The sequence below is a fragment of the Sarcophilus harrisii genome, chromosome 6 (genome assembly GCF_902635505.1).
Source record: "Sarcophilus harrisii chromosome 6, mSarHar1.11, whole genome shotgun sequence".
Lineage (NCBI taxonomy): Eukaryota > Metazoa > Chordata > Mammalia > Dasyuromorphia > Dasyuridae > Sarcophilus > Sarcophilus harrisii.
In genome coordinates, this window is record NC_045431.1 from 36,808,026 (window position 1) to 36,831,278 (window position 23,253).

Consider the following 23,253-nt stretch of genomic DNA (forward strand, 5'->3'; position numbering starts at 1 on the left):
ACAGAAGAAACTGGGAAATATCACTAATCATGTGGGAGGCGAATGAATGACAGCTTGACACCTTTATTTTTTTTTTTTTAATTTTAAAAATTTTTTTTTAAACCAGTACAATCTCAACAACAAAATTTTTAAACCAGTGCAATCTCAACAACAAAATTTTTAAACCAGTAAAATCTCAACAACAAAATTTTTAAACCAGTACAATTCTCAACAACAAAATTTTTAAACCAGTAAAATCTCAACAACAAAATTTTTAAACCAGTAAAATCTCAACAACAAAATTTTTAAACCAGTACAATTCTCAACAACAAAATTTTTAAACCAGTAAAATCTCAACAACAAATTATCTCCCCTCTTTCCCCCCTCCCCCCATTATCCAGGGCCTTCAGGCAAGATTCAATTATTCCTACAATTAGTAACAGGGCAGCTCAGTTTGGGAAGCGTATCTCAACTGGTGACAGACAATAGAGCAGGTCTTTCCAGACCGGCTAAGTCTTATCTTCTTAGCAGATGGAGCTGGCTCAGATGCCAATGTCTGGATGAAGTCGATCCGTTGCAAATAACAGCTCCGGAATGTTAAGTGGGTTCAGGAGTCGCGTGGACAGCACAATTACCTAAGAACAGGAGGGGGTGGGGAAACACCACATATAATTAGGGAGGGAAAATCCGATCCTGCCTTAGCCAAGGTGAAAGAAACAAAAAGGGCATGGGGTATTACTTTTTAATGGACTGGGGGATTTGGGGGGCAGGCAGATCCCATTTCCAAGTTTCAAGAATGGAACACAATCCACTTTTAGATTTTCTGAGGTTCATGGCTTGGGGGAGTAGCATGATGGCTACCTTGTGCTTCATCTCAGAATCTGTGCTCGTTACTCCCCATCCTCCATCTGAACTCAGACTCTCCGAATCTGTGCTCATCACTCCCCATCATCCCTCAGAACTCGGACACTTAGTAGATAGCAACTCTACTGCTGAGAATTTGGACAGAAAGTGATTTTGCTTTCAGTTAGAATTGCTCCCTCCTAATACCACTCTCTGGCTCCAAAGACGAATTGCTGCTCCCTTTCGCACAGTCGATCAGATCATTTTTAAGCCTGGGGTTCCTGATGTTCTGGCCCCTCCACTTCCTAACTCAAACCTTCCTCTGGTTTGGGTCTTCATCCCTGGAGCACAAAGGGCCTTGCAGAGCCAAGGAAGCACTGGGTCAATGGTAATCTTTGCTCTGGGCTTATCTACTCTAAAAAGGAGGAAGTCTAGTATACTGGGAAGGGCTGGCTTTGGAGCTGGAGGCTATGGATTCAAATCCCAGATCTGCTGCATTGGGTGTGTAAAATGGACTTGGACAGCTCTAAATCTAGGGTCAGAGGGCGATGGTAGCCAGTATCTTTGTCAAGAAACCCTAAATGGAGTCACAACTAAATAACAAAAGTGACATATAAATGTCAATTATTATGAGACCCTGAGGCTTTCTACAGCTTAGGGGTATGAGGGACAAAGCCTGAAAGTTGAGTCACAAAGTCCTAAATTCAAATCCAAATGCAAATATCTAGTAGCTGTGAGTCAAGTCAAGACATTATCCTGAATGTGGTTAGTCCTCTTCAGAAATAAAGGATGAACCACTACTGACAGAGAACAAGGCTGCCTGCCTTAGTTTCTAAAATGGACACAAAAGTACCTACCTTTTTTGCTGTATCAGATGAAATATTTCTAAAGCTCTCTGCAAACTTTAAAATATTAAATAAATGCTATCGATTTTTTATTACATTATTATTATTAGGAGTTGTGATGTAAAAAAAGAAAATGTCAATAAAACTTAAAAAAAGAAAGTGAAAGAATTCTCCTAATTTGGGTCAGAGAAGAAAGAAAACCTAGAAGTGGAATCCAAAGATAACTGGCAATATCTACTCATTCTAGTTTAAATATAGGCCTTACTCTTAAAAAACTGGTCTTTCAAAGTAAAAATATATTATGAAAGTAACATTGATAATTTAGACCATAAAACTTGGGTTTTATGTAAGATAGATTTCAGAGGAAAATATGGGCTCTACAATAGCTGGTTATCTTCCTTTCGAAAGAGAAAATGCCTTTTTAAAATCAATATGGTATCATCCTTGCTATTTTTGAGACAGAAAAAAAAATCCTAAATACAAGAAAAAAATGCCAAGTCCTTCTATGAATAATATAAAGTCCCAGCTCAAGGATTACATTTCTCTTTTCATAGTTTATATAACCTCCCTATCAACAAGGCCTGCGCAGTCTGTGTGGTACAGTATGAGATTCTGTGGAGATATCAGATTCCAGACAGTTTCTAGCCTCCAGAATCTAAAATCCAGAACATAATATTAATTCTAAGAACTCTGTCCATAACAGATTGGTGGAATTTCAGCCCCACTGGTAGCTTTGGAGGTGGTGGTGCTTAGGGAAGGAAGAAGAAAAGCAAAGCTACACACATACACACACACACATGTGCACACACACACATATAAATAATATATTCTATATATCTGTCTTATATCTATATAGAATATACAAGATATGTACAAACTCACTCTCTTCTCCATATATATATATATACACATACACACACACACATACATATATATATTTTTTTCTAGCCACAATGGCCAAATTCACCCAAATAGTCAAAGCACATCAGCTTTAGGCTTTGAAAATGCTGGCCCTAAAATATATATGAAGGCATCTTATTGGGAAGGGAAATTGACTGAAAATTTAGTCGAAGTTTTATGAGCACCATGTTGTTTAGGCGCAGAAGTATGATTGGGGTTGAGTAATTCTAACTCTTGAAACCTTCCCCCCCTTCCATGGAATTGAGACCTTCTGTTACACAGAACCCATAATGCAAAAGGCTCTTTAGGCTGTTCAAGCCAAGCTGGGCCTAGGTCTCTCCCCTGTGAGGCTGAGAATTCCCCCTTTTCTCACTTCTCGTCAGAGAAGCAGCCCCTTCCCTCCTTATCCAACTACTACATTTTCTAAATAAGGAAAATAGAAGGGAAATGATGACTTAGATTCAGATCTTTGACCTCTCAGTCTAATATTCTTTTCATTAAATGGACCTGCAGGCTTTCATCATATGCATAGGGCCCCCGTCCCACTACTCTCAAGGAAACTGTTGGCCTGGTGTCCTTGAATTGTACCCAAGGAAATTGTTTCTGAAAAGCTGCTGTTAACTGATAAAGATATGACTTTCTCTTTTCCCTTTCTTCCCTCTTTTTCCTTCCCTTTTTATTCTCTATAATCTTTTCCATAAAGGGTCTGATTAGTGGGAAGACAGGTCACTGATAAAGTTCCAGACCTCCCATGAAGGAGACAGTATGGTTTAGTGGAAAGAACAATGATATAGTCTCAGATGATCTGGATTTGGATCCCATCTTTGCTACTCACTCACTAAAAACCTTAGTTTCCTCATCTACAAACTTGGGAGAATAGTGATTATATGACCTCCCCTTCATAGGGGGGTGTTATGAGGAAAGCATTGGATGAACCTTAGAGCACAGAGACACAAGTTATTATCCATTTATTTTTGTGGGCTCCTTAATTCCTAGTACAGTGCCATACCTATTTGAAACATTTAGAAATGTTTTTGAAAAAGTGAGGGTAGACCCGAAGTCTGAGCCCAGATTCAACCCACACTAATATACTAATCTATGGCTTGATCCAGAGATTCTTAACCTTTTTTGCATCAAGAATCACTGGGGAAGACTATAAGAGGAACCTTTCCCCATAATGGTTTTTTAATTGTTCTTATTTTCTTTTAAATTTATAATTAAAGGAAATGCTAAATTTTAACCAGAAGTTAGTGAAAATAAAAGTATATATGCCCCTCCCCCCCCCAATCCAAGTTCATGGACCTGCCCCTGTGAAATCTATCCACAGAACCCACAAAGAAGCCAGTGGCAAGGGGCCGGCTGGCAGCTAACTGCCTTGAGAGGTGTTGCCCTTCCCAGTGACCAAAATCAGGGGTATGTGTAGGTAGAACATAGGAGCCCAGCCCCAGAGCCAGGGGCCAGGGGCCAGGGAAGCTTGGGGGCTGGAGGGAGAGGGATCTTCCCTGCTCAGCCTTCCCTTTCCTGCTCATCTGTAAACACTTCTGGAATAAATGAGCAAGGCACAGTGCTCATCTCATGGATCAGAGCATTGTATCCCACTTAAGGAAGAGAAAGCGGAAAAAGGGGGAGACATCTGACTCAAGTGGATCATGCTCTCAGACATGGAAATAAGGGCCTCTGAGACAAAGCCATGAGTTCCTCTGCAGCCTCAGGGCAGCCATAATTTGTGCGTCAACAAGCTTGGGTGATTGCAGACAACTACATCCTGGAGTTTTATGACACAGCTGGTACATGGGGGAGAGGCGCCCAGTGCCAGAGTGGGACCCCCCCCCTCCAGCAAGAGCACGTCCTGGCCGGAGAGGGGGGCAGAAAAGCCCTATGGGAGGGAGCATGGGGGCCCAACCCCCCGCGGCCTTCTTTCCCAACAGCTCCCAAAGCAGAGACAAAGACAACTATCTCCAGAGGCCTTTGTGTGTCACATCCCCACTGTCCTCCCACTCACACCTGGCCCACCGGTGGGATTGTGCCCTTTGTTTTCCCCTTCTCCAAGCTATCGCTTGTGATGGCAGGTGCCAGAGCCTTCCCATGTCTGCCCCCCAGCAGAAAATACGAGGGGATGAAGGCTGCGGGCTCTGCCTTCAGGACCTCTAGGATTTCTTACCCGAAAGAAGCTGAGGAAGGCGGGGCAAGGCTTCCCCCTCCCTTTGGGTATCTCTCCTGCTGAAAGTGGGCATCTGTGTGCCCTCTCACACACACACACAATCATTCTCCCTTTACAGTCACATACACAATTACACACATATTCACACACTCTCTCTCCTCTCCATCTCTGTCTCTCCATCTCTGATTCTATCTCTCTGTCTCTCTCTCCATCTCTGATTCTATCTCTGTTTCTCTCCCTCTCTGTCTCTCTCTCCATCTCTGTCCCTCCATCTCTGATTCTATCTCTCTCTGTCTCTCCATCTCTGATTCTCTCTGTCTCTCCATCTCTGATTCTATCTCTGTCTCTCTTTTTCTCTCAAGCACACACACACAACACAAACTCACACACTTTGTCTTCCTTTTCTTTCTCCCTCTTTCCTTTTCTCTTCCCCTTCCTGTAAAAGGGGAAAAGCTGGAGCACACAATTGCAGAATTCCCTTCTAGTTCTAACTGCTGTTTCGTGCTGGGAGTACCAAGTTTTGGAGCAGGGCTTCTGACCATGCTGAGCCTTCCTGGTCTGCCTGGAGGATGTATCCAGGAAGCAGAGGCAGGAACTGGAAGTCAGCCAGATCATCTTGTCTCTGACTCTATCCCTCACTGTTGATCTCAAAAGGAAGTTAGATATTCTACCTTTGGAGAATCCTATAGGATCTGATCTTGATTAGAGGCCTCAGAAAACAGCTTATGTTAATGATTCTAGCTGCCAGACTGCTCCTTATTTCTCCTCCAAACCTAGATAATTAGATAAAATTATTTTCCTTCTTTGAAACTTACCACCTGTAAGATACTACCTTAGATTCTCCTGTATATTAAGGGAAAGAACTTAGATCGATAAAAGCACCTAAAAAGACAGGACCAAGTGTCTTGGCTACCTCTTCTGCCTCTCCTTCCACCTTTGCAAACACACAGCAGTTGTCGATAATAAAATTATAAGTATTCCAAGACAGTGATATCACTTAGAAGGACTTGATTAATTAAGTCGATAAACACTGAATGAGCACCTTCTCCGTGACAGCCATGTGTTGTGTGCTTGGGGAAATCGAAAGAGAGGCAATGTAGCAAGAGGCAATGTAGCTTACAATCTAATAGATCATAATAGGAGAATTACTTTGATGTTCCTGCTTGTTCAGTTTGATTTATGGGTTACCACACCAGCAGACTGTTGATTTTCTCTGGTTCTTTTTTCTCATTTCTACCTACTGGACTCCTGGCTTCCTTCAAGCTCCAAATGAAGTTGTGCTTTCTACAGGAAGCGATTTCCAACCCCTCTGAATTCTAGCACCTTTCTCCTGTTGATTATTTCCCATTTTTCTTCTATAATTTGTTTGTAGATATATATATATTGCTAGCTTGTTGCCTTTCCCATACGAAATTCGATATCCTCAAATCCCTAAAGTTTAGAATGAGTTTTAATCCTGGCCTCCTGGTTCCTATATTAAAAATAGCTGGTGGTAGTCAGATCTAAATTTGTAGATATTTCTCTGAGTGAGTAGGGAGGGAAAAGATGGGAATAAGGAAAGCGGGAAGGAAAGGGAGGAACACCTACTATGTATAAGCCATGTATTTTTTCCCTTTGGGGAGAAGGAGGAAGAGAAGGAAGTCTAAAAGGGGTGAGGGAAGATAGGTTTAGGGGTGAGAGTGAAGGCAGATAGTGACTTTTCAGTGTGGAAATAAGCTAAGTACAGGAGATGATGATATAATAAAGGTTCTAGGACAACTCTCTTGAAGGAGGAGTTGATGACTAACTATTCCACTATAAAAATAAAGTACAACTTCTTAAAAGTACAAAGAATTTGCCCACCCACTTCTTGCCTCCATCTTTTCCAGCTGCCTTCCGTCTCCTCCCCACCAGCTCCTCCGAGCACGTCGGGCCCGTGCCCTCCTCCCATTCATGGGCTTCCGGAGCCACCCATGCCATTCTCTGTGAGGTGTGCTCTGCCAGGAATGCTTGGCAGGGGAGGCCGTCTGCCAGGGGGTGAGGGAGTACTGAGGCAGAAGACTGCAGGATGGAAACTCTCAGCTAAGCTCCGGAACAAAGGAGGCCTGAAAATACGCCCGATTTACATCCAAGACACCAGGGATGGGGCGTGGGAGGCAGTGGAGGGAGTTGAGAGATTTGTTCTCTTATCTACAGCCAAGTGTGGAAGATGAGTCAGGGAAGGGGGGAGGGGGTGGGCCATCATTAACCCAACTCTTAACTTCTCTACTTCTTTCTCCCTTTGGCCATTTTGTTTTCCTTTTGGCTACTGATCAGCACATCCATTAACAGATGAGTGGAGAGAGACTATAGAACACAAATAAGTTTTAGATTGTGACTAGCTCTAATAGGTTTGGCAGATAACAAATGAAGAAAGTTATTGGGAAACCCAAAGCAACACTGAACATTAGAATCGGAAAAAGCCCCCAAATCCATTTCTCATCAGGAACATACATTTCCTTTCTATCACCTCAAAGTCCGGATGGCCTCCACAATGACCGCTGTCTAGTGGGTCAGCCCATTTGATTTTTGAAGGTTTCTGTATTTTAAAATTCATGTTATATACTCATCTACTTTTACAAAGGTGAGTTAATTTCTGAATGTACCTTAAAAAACAACTTTATTTGCTTGTATAAGTGAAGAGAATAATATATTATCCTACTATAGTATAGTAGTATATCATCCTAATCATCCTCCTTATTCAGTCAGCCTTAGGGTCTGAAAATGCTTCTTTTTCATTTTGAAAAGCACAAATGTCCCCAATCTCCCATATGAATATCTTGTTCAGCCAGCCACTGAACCTAGTGTGGTTTTTGTATATGGCCTGCATGGATTACTGGACACCCAAGCCCAGCTTTCTTTATGCTCTAAACAGCTGAAGACTAAATGTATCTCAGGCTTAAGCAAAGGCGAAGCTCCAAGCTGGGGCAGCTGAATGTCCGGCTCTTTGAAAAGTGAATAATCCTAAACAGGTGACATGGTCTTTTGGTTTCCTTGTAGAAACCTAGGTAATCCAAGTCACTCTATCAAAAACTTTGAGGGGCTGAGTGGAGAGGAAGGCTCAGAAATAAATGACCTGCTCAGTATTTTTCTCTTAGGCTGTCTGCTTTTGGACTCTCTCCGGAGACCTTTAACTCCTTAATGGAGTGTTTTTTTACAGAAAGGACAAGTGACATTAAAAGCTATAATTTAAGCTCTAAATCCTTTGGGAGCCCATCTCAGCGGATGACCTGCCACTGAGGTCAACCCAGATCAAAGTCACTCTTGATTCTCTGTCCTTGCTGTCAAATGTCCAACCTTTAGAAAAAGGTTGCTCCCAACCAAGCGCCATGCATAGTTGGAAACCTCTTTCCCTTCCTCATAAATGCTGTGCAATTCTTTTTGGCTGCATTTAAATGTATTTAGGGACTGGATTAGCTCATCTGTCAGGACATCACAATTCAATTATTCTCAAGAGTAGCCAAGAATTTGGTTCACCATATTAGGGAGGGAAGTGAGAAGCTAATTGGAGAGAAACTGGGTGTTTAATCGCCTCTTGAATGAACTCTTAACAAAAAGAGTGCTGCCAGAGAGGAGAGAAATAGTTATTTGAGGCATTTGGGTTAATGATGCAGTATTCACTTGCCCAGCCTTGTTAGAATCTCCACTAGCTGTGAACATGGCAGGTGATTTTAAGGGTAGAAATTGGTACAATCAAAGGTCCACTACCACCCCACTCAACAGCTTGTGGTACCTCTCTGATCACTATTTTATCAAATTTTAATTTCTGTTTGGTATTCAAATGTATAAATGAACTGTTTCCTTCTACCCACTAACCTATTTACCAATCATTCCCCAACAACAAGCTCTGCTATAATCAGGCTAATTTTTTCATTAGTTGAAAATTTTATCCAGGCCTGAAGGCCCAGCTCAAATGCTACTTCCTCCACGATGCCTTCTTTGACCATCTGTCAGAAAGGATTTCTTCCTTTTCAGAATCTCATAGCTCCTTATCAATAACTTTTTTTTTCTGGGGTGTGGTCCTATCACTTTCTTAATGCACTTATGTCCTTTGTATATTATTTTATCCTCCTTACTAGATTATAAACCCCATAGGGAACTATCTCACTTTCTGTCTTCCCCTGGGCCTAAATCACTGTTTTTTTTTTTTTTTGTAAATTAATTCTATTGCATGGTGGATAGCACGATGGAGTGGAAGTTGGGCCAGCATGAGCCATCAGCCTGACAGGTATTAGCTGTATGGTCTTGGCCATGTTTTTTATTTATGTAAAATGGGGGGATAAGGGAGAGGAGTAATAATAGCACCTGTCTCAAAAAGTTGTTAATGAGGATCAAATGAGATAATATACATAAAGTAATATTTACCTTAAAGCACTACATAAATTTTAATTATCATTTTTATTTCTGTTTTGTATGAGGTAATAAATAACAGAACAATTTACTGAGTGACTGTACGATACCTTGCATTGTGAGGTATGTGACAGAAATATGAATGTGATATATGAGCTGGCAACCACCTAGTCTATTTATGGGATCACTCAGAGAACATTAAAGTTAGATAACCGTTATTAAATGCTTATTGTGTGCCTGGCACTGAGCGAAGTGCTGTGAATAAAAATATGGAAAAGTCCAAAGTTCTGCATGGGGAGAGATGAAGAAGGGGGTGCCTTCCTCAAATGGGAGCTCTGGGAGAAGTTATCCAGAGAGGAGGCGGCATAGGGACAGAGGGGACTTCAGGGATGAATGTTAAGAGAGCACACCTGGAAGGCTTTCCATCATCATCATCACAGTCCTCTCCTTGGCTTCCTTCCACTCCCAATTAAAATCCCACTTCTCCAGGAAGCCCTTGCCAACCCCTCTTACTTCTAGTACCTTCTCTCCATTAATTTTTTTTTTTTTTTTTTTTTGGTCCATAGCTTGTTTCTATTTACTTATTTGCTTCTTATCTTCCTCATTAGATTATGAGCTCTTTGAGGGCAGGGTCTGTGTCTTTTGCCTTTTAATCCCTAGAGGTTAGCATAGTGCCTGGTATATAGTAGGTACTTAACTGTTTATAATTCATTGGCATATAGTAAGCATCAAATAAATGCTTTTGGAGTGACTGGACATTTGCATGGGAAAGACTGGAATTTAGAAACTAGGGGCTGAGATGAAGAAGTGAGAGGCTTCACATAAGCCTTTTTGCTCTTGTCTCCCTAGGAGAGCTAGGGAAGGGGAAATCTCATTTATTTACATGATAGAACCCGAGGATCTTGGTACTCCGAGGGAAGCTGAGTAGCCTTGTAGCCACCACAATGAAGAGGAAAGAACAAAAATTTCAGAGGACGTGTGTCCTGTATTCCTACTTTTCCACATGAAGCTGTGACCGGCTATAAACTTCTCAGGATTTGGAGTTAAGAGAAAGGAGAAAGCTTCATGGATCAGAGGGGTTTTAGAGAGTGAGAGCTTGGGCTAAGCCCTGAAGGAGAACTAGAATTTAACTGGGTGCAAGGGCAGGAGAAGCCTCGAGCCATTAAATCTTAGTCCTGTGAATACACAGTGTCCTGGGTGATGGAAGTAATCCTCCCACTGCCCCATCAGAACACGGCTGCAGTATCCATCAGTTTTGAGCATTGCTATTTAGGAAGGTCACAGCCGAGCTGGGACATGTCCAGAAGGGGACACTAATCACAGCTGGCATTTATATAGGGCTAAGGGCTAAGGGCCATGATCTTCCCAACACCATGGGAAGCAGATGCTAGGGTGGCTGAGGAAGGTAAAAATCACTTGTTCAGGGTCCCAGGCAAATGCTCATGAAATGTGAGCATAAATTGAAAGATTTGGATACACTGAATTTGGAGAAGATGATTAGTGACATTTAGTGATGTTCTCCTGGACCCTGGAGGTCAGAACGAGCAGCAATAAATAGGCAGAAGAGACAGAAATAGGGTTCATGTAGAAACGAGGAAAAATTTCAAAACAATTAGAGCTGCTTTTAAAAAATAGAACAGACATTTCAAGAGGTAGTGAGCTTCCCCCCCACAGAGGGTCCTTAAAAGCAGAGTCTATAAGTCCACCCTTAAGGGATGGTGTGAAGTAAATTATTACTTATGTAAATATTGGACAAGAAGACTTCTGAGTCCAACTCAGAGCTTCTGCGAAGGTTGATGTAGAATGGGGACCTCTGGCTTCTAATAGTGGAAGGCTTGTCAAGAGGGATTTTTCTGCAGCGAATGCAACAGAGTTTCAGTTTATTGTAAAAGAAAAGTTTATAATAATTAGAGCTCTTTCCAAAAAGGAATGGATTACCTCAGGCAGCAGTGAATTTCCCATCAATGGAGGTCTTCCAGCAGAGGCTATCTGACCACTTCTTGGGTCAGATTAAAGCCATAATTGGTAGGAATAATGGACACAGAGGAATAAAGAAAATATGTACCATGTAAATATAATGTTGGGGAGAAACTTTAGTAATTGGGGATATCAAGACGGGATTAATGTAGGTGGTAGGCCTTCAACTATGCCTTGAAGGAAATCAAGAAGGACCCTCTGTTGGTGGATTGACTTTGGGAATTGCCAAATTCTGGGATTCAGGGAGTTGTGATCAAAGTAGGAAATAACCTTTTTGGCAAAAAACAAAACAAAACAAAAGGAAGCCATCACCTTTTCGTATATGACTTATGAGTGGGCTCTGAATGTAATATCAAAAGAAGAGGTTCAAAATTGTTTCCAGAAATGGCAGAATTGGAATAAATGTCTTAGGGAGGTTGCACTCATTTTGATGCAAATGTTATGGAATCATTGTAAAATAAAATAAAATTTAAAAAATGCTAGCTAATAGCTAGCATTTGTTTAATGCTTTAAGAGCTTTATGTATGAACATTAATGTTTTTCTTTATAGATATATTAACATCCTTTAGCCATCATTTCTTGAGTTTATTTGGCTGTAGCCAAGGATAAACAGTCATGTCTGACTTTTCATGACTCCATTTGGGGTTTTCTGAGCAAAAATACTGAAGTAGTTTGCTATTTCGCAAATTATTTAGCAGATCATTTTACAGATGAGAAAACTGAGGTAAACAGGTTGCACAGCTAGTAAGTGTCTAAGGCCAGCTTTGAGTACAGGTCTTTTTGACTTTAGGCCAGGTACTCTATACACTACACCATCTTGATGCCTAATAATAATAATAATAACTTGCTAATATTTCTACTATGTGTCAGGCACTGTGCACTATTTTATAATTATTATCTCATTTGATCCTCACAACAACTTAGGAGCTAGGGATTATTAGAAACACCATTTTACTGTTAAGGAAATTGAGGCAGAGGTAAAATGACTTGTTTAGGATCAAACAGTAAGTGCTGGAAGGCAAATTTGAACTCCAGTCTTCTTGACTTGAAGCCCCTTGCCTTCTATCCACTATACCATCTCACTTTTACCCTTTCTAGTGTTGTAATGGCTAAGTTTTTGGCTCCCAGAAAGGCAATAAATTGGTCATGGCACTAGGAAAAAGTAACAGTAGTAGTAGTAGTAATAATAGTAATAGAAGAAAGTAGGAGTAATAGTAGTAGGAGTAGTAATAATAGTAATAGTAATAGTAGTAGTAGGAGGAGTAATGGCAGTAGGAGAAGGAGCAATACCAATAGGAGAAGGAGCAATGGTAGTAGGGAGAAGGAGGAGGTAGAAAGAGTAGGAGTAATATGAGTAGTAATATTAATAGAAGTAGGAGTAATAGTAGTAGTAGGAAGAGTAATAGTAATAGGATTAGGAATAATAGTAGTAGTAAAATAGTAATAGTAGTAGTAGTAATAGTAATAGCATTAGAAGTAATAGTGGTAGTAGTAATAATAGTAATAGGAATAGGAGTAATAGTAGCGGTAGGAATAATAATAGTAGTTGTGGTAGTAGGAGTAGGAGTAGTAATAGCAGTAGAAGTAGGAGTAATGGTAGTAGGAGGAGAAGGAGTAGTATGAGTAGTAACAGTAATAGGAGTAGGAGTAATAGTAGTAGTAGTAGGAGGAGTTAATTGGAGTAGGAATAATAATAGTAGGAGTAGTGGTAGTAGGAGTAGTAATAGCAGTAGAAGTAGGAATAATGGTAGTAGTAGTAGTACTAGCAGGAGTAATAGGAATAATAGTAAAAGTAGAAGTAGTAATAGCAATAGTAATAATAGTAGAAGTAATAGTAGCAGTAGTAATAAAATAAAAGTAATAGGAGTAGGAGTAATAGTAATAGCAATAGGAGTAGGAGTAATGATAGTAGTAGCAGGAGGAGGAGAATAGAAGGAGTAGTAGTAGTTTGAGTAGTAACAGTAATAGGAGTGGGAGTAATAGTAGTGGTAGGAGGAGGAGTAATAGTACTAGTAGTAAGAGTAATAATAATAGGAGTAGGAGTATACAAGTAATAGTAGTAGTAGTAATAATAGGAGTAGGAGTAGGAGTAATAATAGTTGTAGTAATAGTAGTATCTGACATTTACACAGTGCTTCACAATTTTCAAAGTTCTTTCTATAAATCATCTCCTCTGATGCTATCTCTCCCCAAGCCTCAGACCCACCCTTGTGGGAACAGCCAGACTCTCCCATCCTTGACCCAGGTACACATATTTCCTCTTATTTCAGGCTCGGTACCTGTGTTCCAGGTTTCAGGGAAGAAACAAGGTCTTTAACCATCTTGGCCTCCGAGATTGTCACCCCACCAACCACAAAGAGGATCAGGAGCGGATGGTCACCGGGATGAGGGCGGCTCACCTGTAACACAGTCACCATAGCAAGGATGGGGTCAGCACTCAGACAGCATGTCAGTTAGTGTTGCTACAAATGAGCTACATAAAACCCAACTGAAAATATATGGCTCATTAGCGATCAAATACAGATCTTGCGTTAGGACATCATGCTCCTAGATTTTCAGCTATGGAATCAGTTTTAGAACTGGAAAGAACCCTCGTGGTCATGTAGCTCAACTCTCTCATTTAACATATGAGGAAACTGAGGCTCAGGGAGTTTAAGTGATGATAAAAAGTCATGCAAGTAAAAAATAAATATCAGACCAAAATTCCACTTGTTTAATGTTACTTTATTACAGTATCTTTCCGCTACCCCATCCCACCACCTTTTTTTTTTTTTTTTTAAGACTTAATATGTTTAGACATAGGTTAGATGATATGAGTATGGAAATACACACATACATCTACACATATACATACATGTATATATATGTATATACATATACCTACATATATATAAATAAAATGAGTATCTAGAGGTGACATGATAGTATTAATTAACAGGATTTGTTTGAATCTTGTCTCTGCTACTTACAATCTGTATGCGCTTGAACAATAGACTGAATCTTTCTGAGTCTCAGTAACTTTCTCTGTAAAATATGGGGATTCAACCAGAAACCCTGAACTATTCCTGCCAGCTCAAAAATCCATGATGCTGTGACTCTACTTGAAAACAAGTAGTTCTCAAAGGCTTGTTTTCTCTGTGGAGCAAAAATGATTGCATCCGCTTCCGAGAAACTCATCTTAGGGAAAAACAAGTAAATTTCTACTAAGTAGTATATCAAGAAACCCAAATATGTAAGCTGAAGGACTTGGCAGACAAGGAAAAACTTCTGGAGAAGAATTAAAATTTTAATTTGATTTTTAAAAATGAACTTCATCATCAAACTTCATCATTTCAATATACAAGAAAATTATATGAGAATGAAAACTTATGCACAATTTGAAGAAATTTTTAAAAATGTGTGCATTGGATTTAATATGGAAATAACAAAACTATCCTTTTTATTCCTTCTGAATTTCTTTTTGGAGATTTTTTTATTTATTAAAAAATTTAATCAATGCTTCTTTCTTTTTTTTCTTTCCTTTCATATTTCTATCACTAAACAACAATTCCTTACTGCTCCTGTCCTAAAAGCCCTCCCTTGTAACAAATAAGCATAGTCAAAAACAAAACAATTCAACAAATTTGTCTGAAAATGCCCACCTTCATTTTCTACCTCTCTGCCTGGAAACGGGAAATATGCATTAAATCTGTGAAGTCTTTTAGAAAGACACTCCTTTACATTATTGTGTTCGTTGTCTAAATTGTTCCTGTTCTGTCTGCTCTGTCTGACATATATCTTGGAAGGAAGAGTTTCACAGAATAGAGAAAGGGATGCTTAAGAAGTCTGGGACAACTAGCTAAAATAAAGTAGTTTACTTTTTCTGTGTCCATTTTCCCCTTACTATGTTCTTTCTCCTTTTAGAAGACCTGACAAACAACTACTTCCTTCTACTAAATATGTCTAATACTCCATAGCTGAGACTTACAACATATGTTCACTATATTTCACATTAATTGCGAATGAAAGAAATCCAAATTAAAACAACTCCAATATTTTACTGCAAACCTGTTAAACTGACAATGAAGTTAAAAAACAAAAATAAGAAAGCAAGCCAGCAAGAAATAAAGGAGGAGAAAAGAAAAGAAAGAAAGGAAAAAGAGAAAGAGAGAAAGAAAAAAAGAACAAGGAAAGAAAGAAGAAAGGAAGAAAAATAGGAAGGAAGGAAGGAAGAAAAATAAATCCAAAGCATCAATAAAACTTTTTTTTTTTTTTTTTAAATCCTAGATCAGGTATATAACAACTTGAGCTTTGTGAGACAAAATATAAGGAAACCCAAGAAAAAGAACTGGAAATTGAGATGATCTCCATCAAATGGGGAGTGGCTAAACAAATTATGGTATGTGATTGTGATAGAATACTACTATGCTGTAAGAAATGTTGAGCAGTTGCTTTTAGAGAAAAAAAAATATGGAAAGGCTTACATGAAATAAAGAAGGAAACATGCAGAACCAAGAGAATATTATATACAGTAACAGCAACATTGTTCAAAGAATAACTGAATGACTAAGTAACTCTGAGTATTAAAAATACTCAAATCATCTACAAAGGACTTTTGAAGGAAGATGCCGTCTGTCTTCAGAGAAAAAACTGAAATAGAAATATATCTAGCATGGTTTTGCATACACATACAAACATAACAGTATCAAATCTTAGCCTTCTTTAGTGCAGGAAAGAAGAATTTAAAATGTAAACAAAATTTTTTTATTAAATTTAATTAAAAAGAGACAGCTAAGGAAGAAATGAATAAAGAATTCCTAAGAACTTTTTAACATCGGGAGTGTGGAAAACTCTGGGATAGGTTCTACAGGCCAAATATGGAATCTACTTGCTTGGAGATGTCTAGGAACAAATTCCTGGTTAGGAGCGGTTTGCACATGATTCTGCCTAGAAGTAAAGGCGGAACTCCTGGCATCCGTCCTTTTGCCTCACAAGAATTAGCTATTTTCCAACTCATGCTGGTCCATGGATTCTGACAGTCTCATGGTCTCTTAGTGGTACAGTATGTTCCCAAGGACATATGCTTTCTATAAGAGATTCTGCAGCCAATAGTGCAAGATGAAAAGGCAGAAATGAAATGAATAACAACAGAGAAAACACCACGGGGGGGTGGGGGTGGAGAAGAAGGAAGGAATGCTCGTTTCTCTATAAATAAACTGGTTCAATTACTTCATGTTTACATTTGCTATTCTTGGTTCTTTCAAGATTCATTTTCCGATATGAGACATTTCCTTGTACACTTCTTCACATTGGGGGTCATTTTGGAAGCACGGCAAATTGACTTGTAGGTCAAGTTTTTCTCTCTTATAATAAAAATATGTTCCTTACAAACAACTAAATATCTGATGAGTTCGATGGGGGACTTTGTCAAGAAGCAGACAAATCAAATAAGTACATAAATGTAAGTATCATAACTATCAATTGTGCATGAGATGGATTAAGAGAGTAAATCAGCATCCCCTCACTCTATTTCTCTCTCACGCCTTGATTTTACCATTTGTCACATTAAGACATCATATTTCAGGTTGGAGGAGTCTGCTTCCCTTGGCCATTGTGAGCCCAACCTTTGAAGCCTTCAGGCCGGCTTGGACACATGCCCAGCGGGACCCTTTGATGTCCACGGTGGTCTCTGTCTGGTGGGGTGACCAGGTGCAAGGTTCCCGCCGCTTCCGGTTTCTTCACAGCTCTCGATGGGGTACCAGAAGATCCCTGTTGCTTCCCCCCCAATCCTCTGCTGTTTCCTTTTTCTGGCTCTTCTTCCCCATGACCTGCTTCTCTCTAGAATATACAAAGGTCAGGTGCCCTCACTCTCCCCACACTTTGCAACATTTTACCAATCCTTCAATCATCTCCCCATATCGGGGTCTTGCTGACGATGGGTCATCCACAGGAAATGGTGACATCAGCTAGAGTGTCTTTGAACAGAAAGGACAATAAATCCTAAGCTGAATGCTCTCTTTGGGACAACTCCTTGATTACTGATCTACCAAGTATGACGTAAGAAGCGACTGACAGTTTTTTTCCCCAATAAATTTACATGAAAATATTTTCAAAATGAAGGAAATAAAAAAAAAGACAAAACAAAATTAATTTCTATCTCTTTAAACCTTTAGTTTTCTCATCCTTTAGAAAAATCTGCCAGTTACCTAATTTCTTTGGGAAACAGTAGTTAAGTTTGTATAGAATATTCCTAAACCAAATTAGGAGACCACCAACCATCCTATGCAACTCTCATATGATTATCTCCTTAAAGACTACAGGCTCTATTTAATTTGGTCATGGCATTATTCTATGGGGTAGGGTAGACAATTCAGCAGGGGCAAATGCATTCAAGATGAGCAACGATAATTCCTTAAGTCGTCTTTGACTTTGCAATTTCCAAAGTGCTTACATGTCTGTTCTCTCATCTCATTTTCAAAACAACTTGTAAGGGAGGTAATAATAGTAACAACAGCAGTGAATATCTCACTTATGCTGAACTTTATTATTTTTTTTTTTGTTTAAACATTCCATTGATTTTTTCCCTTTAACATGTCACTTCCCTACCACAGAATTCTCCCCTGTAACAGATAATTAAACTAAACCAACATATTTATCATTCCTGATGAGGTCACTGTCTCTATGTTAGAGAAAGGAGACACATTTTGCCATAAGATCATAGCTAGAAGAGATGTTAGGGATCATCTGGTCCAAATCCATCTCTCATTTCACTGATGAGAAGTCTGAGGTCCAGGAGGGACCAAGGACACATGAATAGGGACTGAGACATATTGAACATGAAAAAGTAGTGCTGTTCACATGGTACTATGCAGTTTCTTATCCTCTTGGATGCACTTAAATAGGGCCTGGAGTTAGGAAGATAGGGATTAAAATATGCCCAAAGACCCTTCTAATTGTGTGACCTTGGCCAAGTCATTTGCTTAAAACTTACTGCCTGGCTCAGTCTCTTCACCTGTAAAATGGGGATAAAAATAGTACCTTGCTCTTAAGCGTTGTTGCAAGGATCAAATGAGATATTTGTAAAATTCTTTGCGAACCTTGCAGCATGATACAAATGTTATCTATCATTGGTAAAAGCCCAGATTTGAGGTTGCATTAATTAACATAGTTATATTTTTCACAATTATTTTCCTTTCCATTATTTCAGTCATTGTGGAAATCATTCCAATTTGGTTACTTTGCATCAGTTCATACAAGTCTGCTCAAGTTTTTTTTTTAATTTCCTCATATTCATTTCTTATTGCACAATAATATTCCATTACATTCAAATGCCACAATTTGCTGCTTCTTTGATTCTACTTTCCTATCACAAAGAATATGCTGTAAATATTTGTGTATATGAAGGCTCCTTCTCTGTATCGCGGATACAGAATAGCCTTGATAGTGGTATCTTTGGAGCAAAGGAGCATAAATAGTTTGGGGACATAAATTTTGTCCTCAAGAGAGAAAGAGTGAGTGGTTCCTGGTTCTCAGTTGAGTTTACTACCATTACACTTTCACTTTGTCTCCTGAGTTGAGTGGGTGAAGGCTCTCCCCAATTGCTGCCATTTTAGAGAACTGTGTCGATTTATCGACTGGGTACCAAAGACACTCCTTGCCTCCCTTACTGGACTTAAATGTATCCATGTATCCATGACTGTGGATGCACTAAATGCAATAGCACCTTTGAAAGGGGAAGCTTGTTAAAAAGAGAAGGTAGCAAGAAGTAAACTGGCCCTGCATTTTTATGATAGATAAAACACCCTCATGGCTTCTCCTGCAGAGAAAACATCTTGACAAATCATTTCTTTCAGTCAAAACAAGCCTGGGTCCAAACACATGGAGTCTATATAAAAAGATATTATTTTTCAGGAGACCAAAATCCAAACCACAAATTCCAGAAATGCACATAAAGCGTACTCCCCATTAGACATGCAAGCCCTAAATTAAATTAAAGCTTCAGCCGAAAGGGTTGAGGCATGCTATTGATTTATTAATTAGATTGCTATCTCGCTTTTCTGGGGCAGAGCCCAAGGGGCTGCAGATGCCCGGGGGTTTGGGGCAGGCCGTCCCTCTGGGTACTGGGAGGCTGCCTTAAGAATGCGAGTCTGTGCCAGAGCTTCTTCCCTCCTGATAGTGCACCCCCAAAGGCCCTTTCTTTTGAAGCCAAAAGTTTTATGTGGCTAACCACAGTCCATCCTTCGACTGAACATCAGACTGTGGTGGACTCGAAGTACTTTCTTGGTATCTCAGGGAGGTGCACACATGATCCTTGGGGCTCACGGCCCTCCCCAAATCACTGCATGCAAAGGGTCCCAATGGAGTACATCCAGGAAAGTAAAGAGCCATGACTGAATTTCCTGTGAACTAGGAGGCCTGCTAGGTTTTCAGAAACACAGCGGAAAAAAAATAACTCAGGAAAGGAGAGGCCGCGTGTCTGCCTGTCTTTTCATTGCTGCAGCCTTCCTGGTCCTACAGAGTCTGAATGTGGGCCAGGCTTGTTAAGGCAACTTTCTGACCTCAGGGAGAGGAGTTTCGGAAAGACCGCTCGGTTTCATCCTTGGCGGGGCACCCGGGGCCTGTGCAATTCAGAAGGCTGTACAAAACAACCCACCCCACAGAATTCAGTCGGACATTGCCCAAGAGACCCTTTGCTTTGTAAGTGGCAAAACTAGAACACGATGTTCCTCAGGAGAGAAGACCAAAATAATCTGAAGAAATGAATCTCGGCAAATTGCAGAGTGGGGCATCAGCAAGGGGAGAAACGAGCTGCCGTACCTTTTCTGCCCTCAGAAACGAAGGGACCGTTTAACACTGAGAAACGAGTGCAAATGCATCCTCGCTGCCTGGAGATATTTTACAATGCTTAAAAAAAAATTAATGTGTTGGATCTACTTCAAAGTGTCTGGAAGCAAGGCTTCCATTTCCCCGCAGCACAGAAGCTGCCTTTAGAGCTGTCTCCAAAGCCCCACCAAGCATCTGTGCATTCAAAGCCCAGGCCAAGACACTCAGGAGACTCTCTACCATCTGGAAAGAGAAAACATATTTCTAAAGTCTTAAGAAGTATTAGAAGCCAAAGTTATTTTGGGGCTTCTGGCAGTGTGTCTTGAGAGTCTGTTTCGCTGCGGAATATCTTCCAATTTCTAGGCATCCTTCTTAATCCTTCATCTAAATGACAAGAGTCACAAGGATCCCTAGAGCGTGGCGCTGTAGGAGTTGGCTGAGGTCTCCACAAATGAGCAAGGGGTCAAACAGGCTATTAGAGAGAGGGATGTGCTCCAGGAGGAGGAAGGTGCTTCTGCCCAGAGTCACATGGCTCCCCAAAGGCTCAGAAGTCCCTTACCCCTGGAGGAAGCCTCCCAGCTCCCTGGCAGTACCATGGCCAACAAAATTCACATGTTCTCCATAATCCGAAGGCTTTCCATTAGAGGGGAGTCCAGCTCTGAATTCTATAAAGTCCAGCTTCTTAAACTGTGGTTACACAGGGGATCTTCTAACTGAATGTAGACTCATGAAATTAGGATTTGTTATCAGTAAAGATTTGATTTGCATACCTATTTTATATAACTCTATAGATATAAAAATTTCTCAAGCGAGAAGGGGTCTTAAGTGGAAAAAGTTCAAGAAGCTCTACCTTAGAGAATCCCAGAGCCGGGAATGATCCCAAGAGATCCCCACTTCATCTGTCTCTCTTAGGAAAGGTCATATCTGAATCATCTTCAATGATGAACATTTATTTTTATGGCATTGGATATTTTTTTTCAAAGCAGATAGAAACTTTGCCTTTGACTTGAGGGCAATAGCAAAAGGAAGACCAAGGAGTTGAAGAAAATAGATCTGTTTCTGGCTGAGCCGCACAAAAGGTCCAGGGAAGCCTCGGCTGCTCCTCTGGGCCATATCGAGCTTGGAGGATTCTCCACTTGCTTTTCTTAGACTGTCCCCTGAGAGGGCTCTTGGGCAAGGGATTTTCCTGGTGAACAAGCCAGAGAGTCTGCCCATTGTGTCTCCAACAATCACCGACCTTCCTTCATCGTAGAAAGACTCCAGCCAGGATCATTTGACCAAACTCTGTCTCCTTGGGTTTTTTTTTTTTTTTTGTTACAAGTATGACTTCACCGTGGAGGAAGCAGGGGATTGACCCCAGGTCCAGAACAGAACAGCAGCAGAAATGGCTATAAATAGCCAGGGAGCAACGTCCCCTCAACAGAAAGTGGCCAAGGCAACCTGCCTTCTGTTCTGCTGGGAGAGGGGGAAGACAATGAGTGAGGCAGAAATCGGAAGGTAGAGAGTCTACTGGCCCATGACAGGAGTCAACACCAGGATTCTGAGAGAGAACTGGTATCCCTACCAAACCATACTGAGTCAGGAATCATGATCACAATAACTAGCAGCTATATGGTGCTTACCATATGTCAGGCACCGTGCTAAGTGTTTTACAAACATTATCTCATTTAATCCTCAACTCTGGGAGGTAGAGGCTATTTTTATCCCCATTTTACAGCTGGGAAAACTGACAGGCAGAGGTTAAGTGATTTGCTTAGGGTTACACAGCTAGAACAATAATAACAACTAACATTTATACAGTGACAACTATGTTCCAGGCACTGTGCTAAGTATTTTACAATTATTATCTCATTTAATCCTCACAACTCCAGGAGGTAGATTGTATAGATGAAGAAACTGAGGCAGACTGAAGTTAAGTGACTTGTCTGGTGATTAAGTGTCCAAGGCTGGACTTAACTCTGGTCTTCAGAACTCCTGGTCCAGGATTGTAGTACTCAGCTGCTGAACAGATAGAACCTGAATATGGAAGAACTTGCTACTAATAACCATAAATTGATGCGATAACTTGGCAAGCATCCAGAGAAGCTCAGACAGGATGATAAAAGCTTGGAGTCTGTTTCATCAGAAATGGTTAAAGAGCTGGGAATGCTTAGCCAAGAAAATCAGGGAAAATGGACAGAAGTTGCCAATACAAAAACTTAGATTTAATGTCAAGAAAAAAAAATCATAGCATCGAGAAATGACCCAAAGCAGCATGGGACTTTGAGAGTTCCCTTCACTGGAAGTGTTCGAGCAAAGCCCGGATGAGAGATCTGTCTGGTCTGTAAGTGTAAGGATTCTTTGGTTAATGAGATAAGAGGTTCTTCTTAAGAAGTGGTGAACTTAAAAAAATACACATAAATGTTTGATAACTGTATTTCAACATAATTTTTTTCTTTGTAACCCTATGTATTTTATTTTATGAGTTCAAAAGCGTTCTGAGAAGGGGTCTAAAGGCTTCACTAGATCCCTTGCTGATAAGTGTAATCTTTCCTTCATGAAAACTACCTCCATTTTCCAGCAGGGCCCTTTAGTAAATCACAAGTAGTGCCCCAAAAGGACCCCCATTGCCTGATGCTCATTACATCCCGTCCGACTTATTTATACCCTGGAAACACAGACCTGAGCTTATCTTGCTGATTAGGCTCTCTGAAACAAGACCCATGTGGAAAAATAGACCAAGACTTTGGGTGGGGCCTGGAGTGGTGAGGAGACTTCATGGGGTGTGCTGATGGCCCTCTAAATCTCCAGCTGACAGATGAGAAGGACTCCCGGCAACTGACAGGAGGGGCCCCTGGCAGCTGAGACCAAGGAACAGCTCCTGACAGCTGCTGGGAGGGCAAGAATTCCTGTTCCTTAAATCCATTACTTGGAAACCCCTCTTTGAGATCAGTTTCAAGCCACAGGGGCAATTCCTCATAAGGCCTTCTTTCAGGAGGGGGTTCAGTGGAGGAGAGAAACAAGGAATAAATAAAATCCTGGCCCAGGGGGTCCCAGAATGTTTTCCAAGATGACGCCCACTTTAGTACTTCTGGGCCTGGGAACCAGGAAGGCTGCTCACAGTCCCAGGAAGAAACACAGAAAAGGTGTGATTTTTAAATGTTACTTTCTGGAGGTGGCTATGAAAAGTGGAAGGCCCCCTGACATGGGATAAAAGACATCTGAGTATTTCTATAGTCCTCAGATCTCATTCTAGAGCATAAACGAGGAAAGCAATCTCAGCCTAGAGGGGCAAGACCCAATTTGTTGGATGAGGGAGGATCAGGGGCAACTCACGTTCTGGAGGCATGGCTAGATTGGGGATCCCTGAGAAAAGGGAATAAGCTTCAGAAACCCAAG

General features: G+C 40.6%; 1 protein-coding gene across 2 annotated transcripts in view; it reads right to left on the reverse strand.

Annotated features, from left to right (window-relative positions):
- Window positions 1-255: 255 nt before the first annotated feature.
- Window positions 256-23,253, reverse strand: part of SCFD2 (sec1 family domain containing 2) — a 386,919-nt gene continuing 363,921 nt past the window's right edge. The window contains exons 8-10 of one of the 2 annotated variants that reach the window (XR_004230411.1): window positions 13,353-13,472; window positions 841-971; window positions 256-614 (exon numbers count right to left, since the gene is read on the reverse strand). Coding sequence is in view for 1 of the 2 variants with exons in the window: in XM_031943952.1 (XP_031799812.1) it covers window positions 522-614; window positions 13,353-13,472 (213 nt within the window). In the remaining variant the exon portion in view is untranslated. The remainder of the gene's footprint in view (window positions 615-840; window positions 972-13,352; window positions 13,473-23,253) is intronic. The other variant, XM_031943952.1, reaches the window with a different exon arrangement.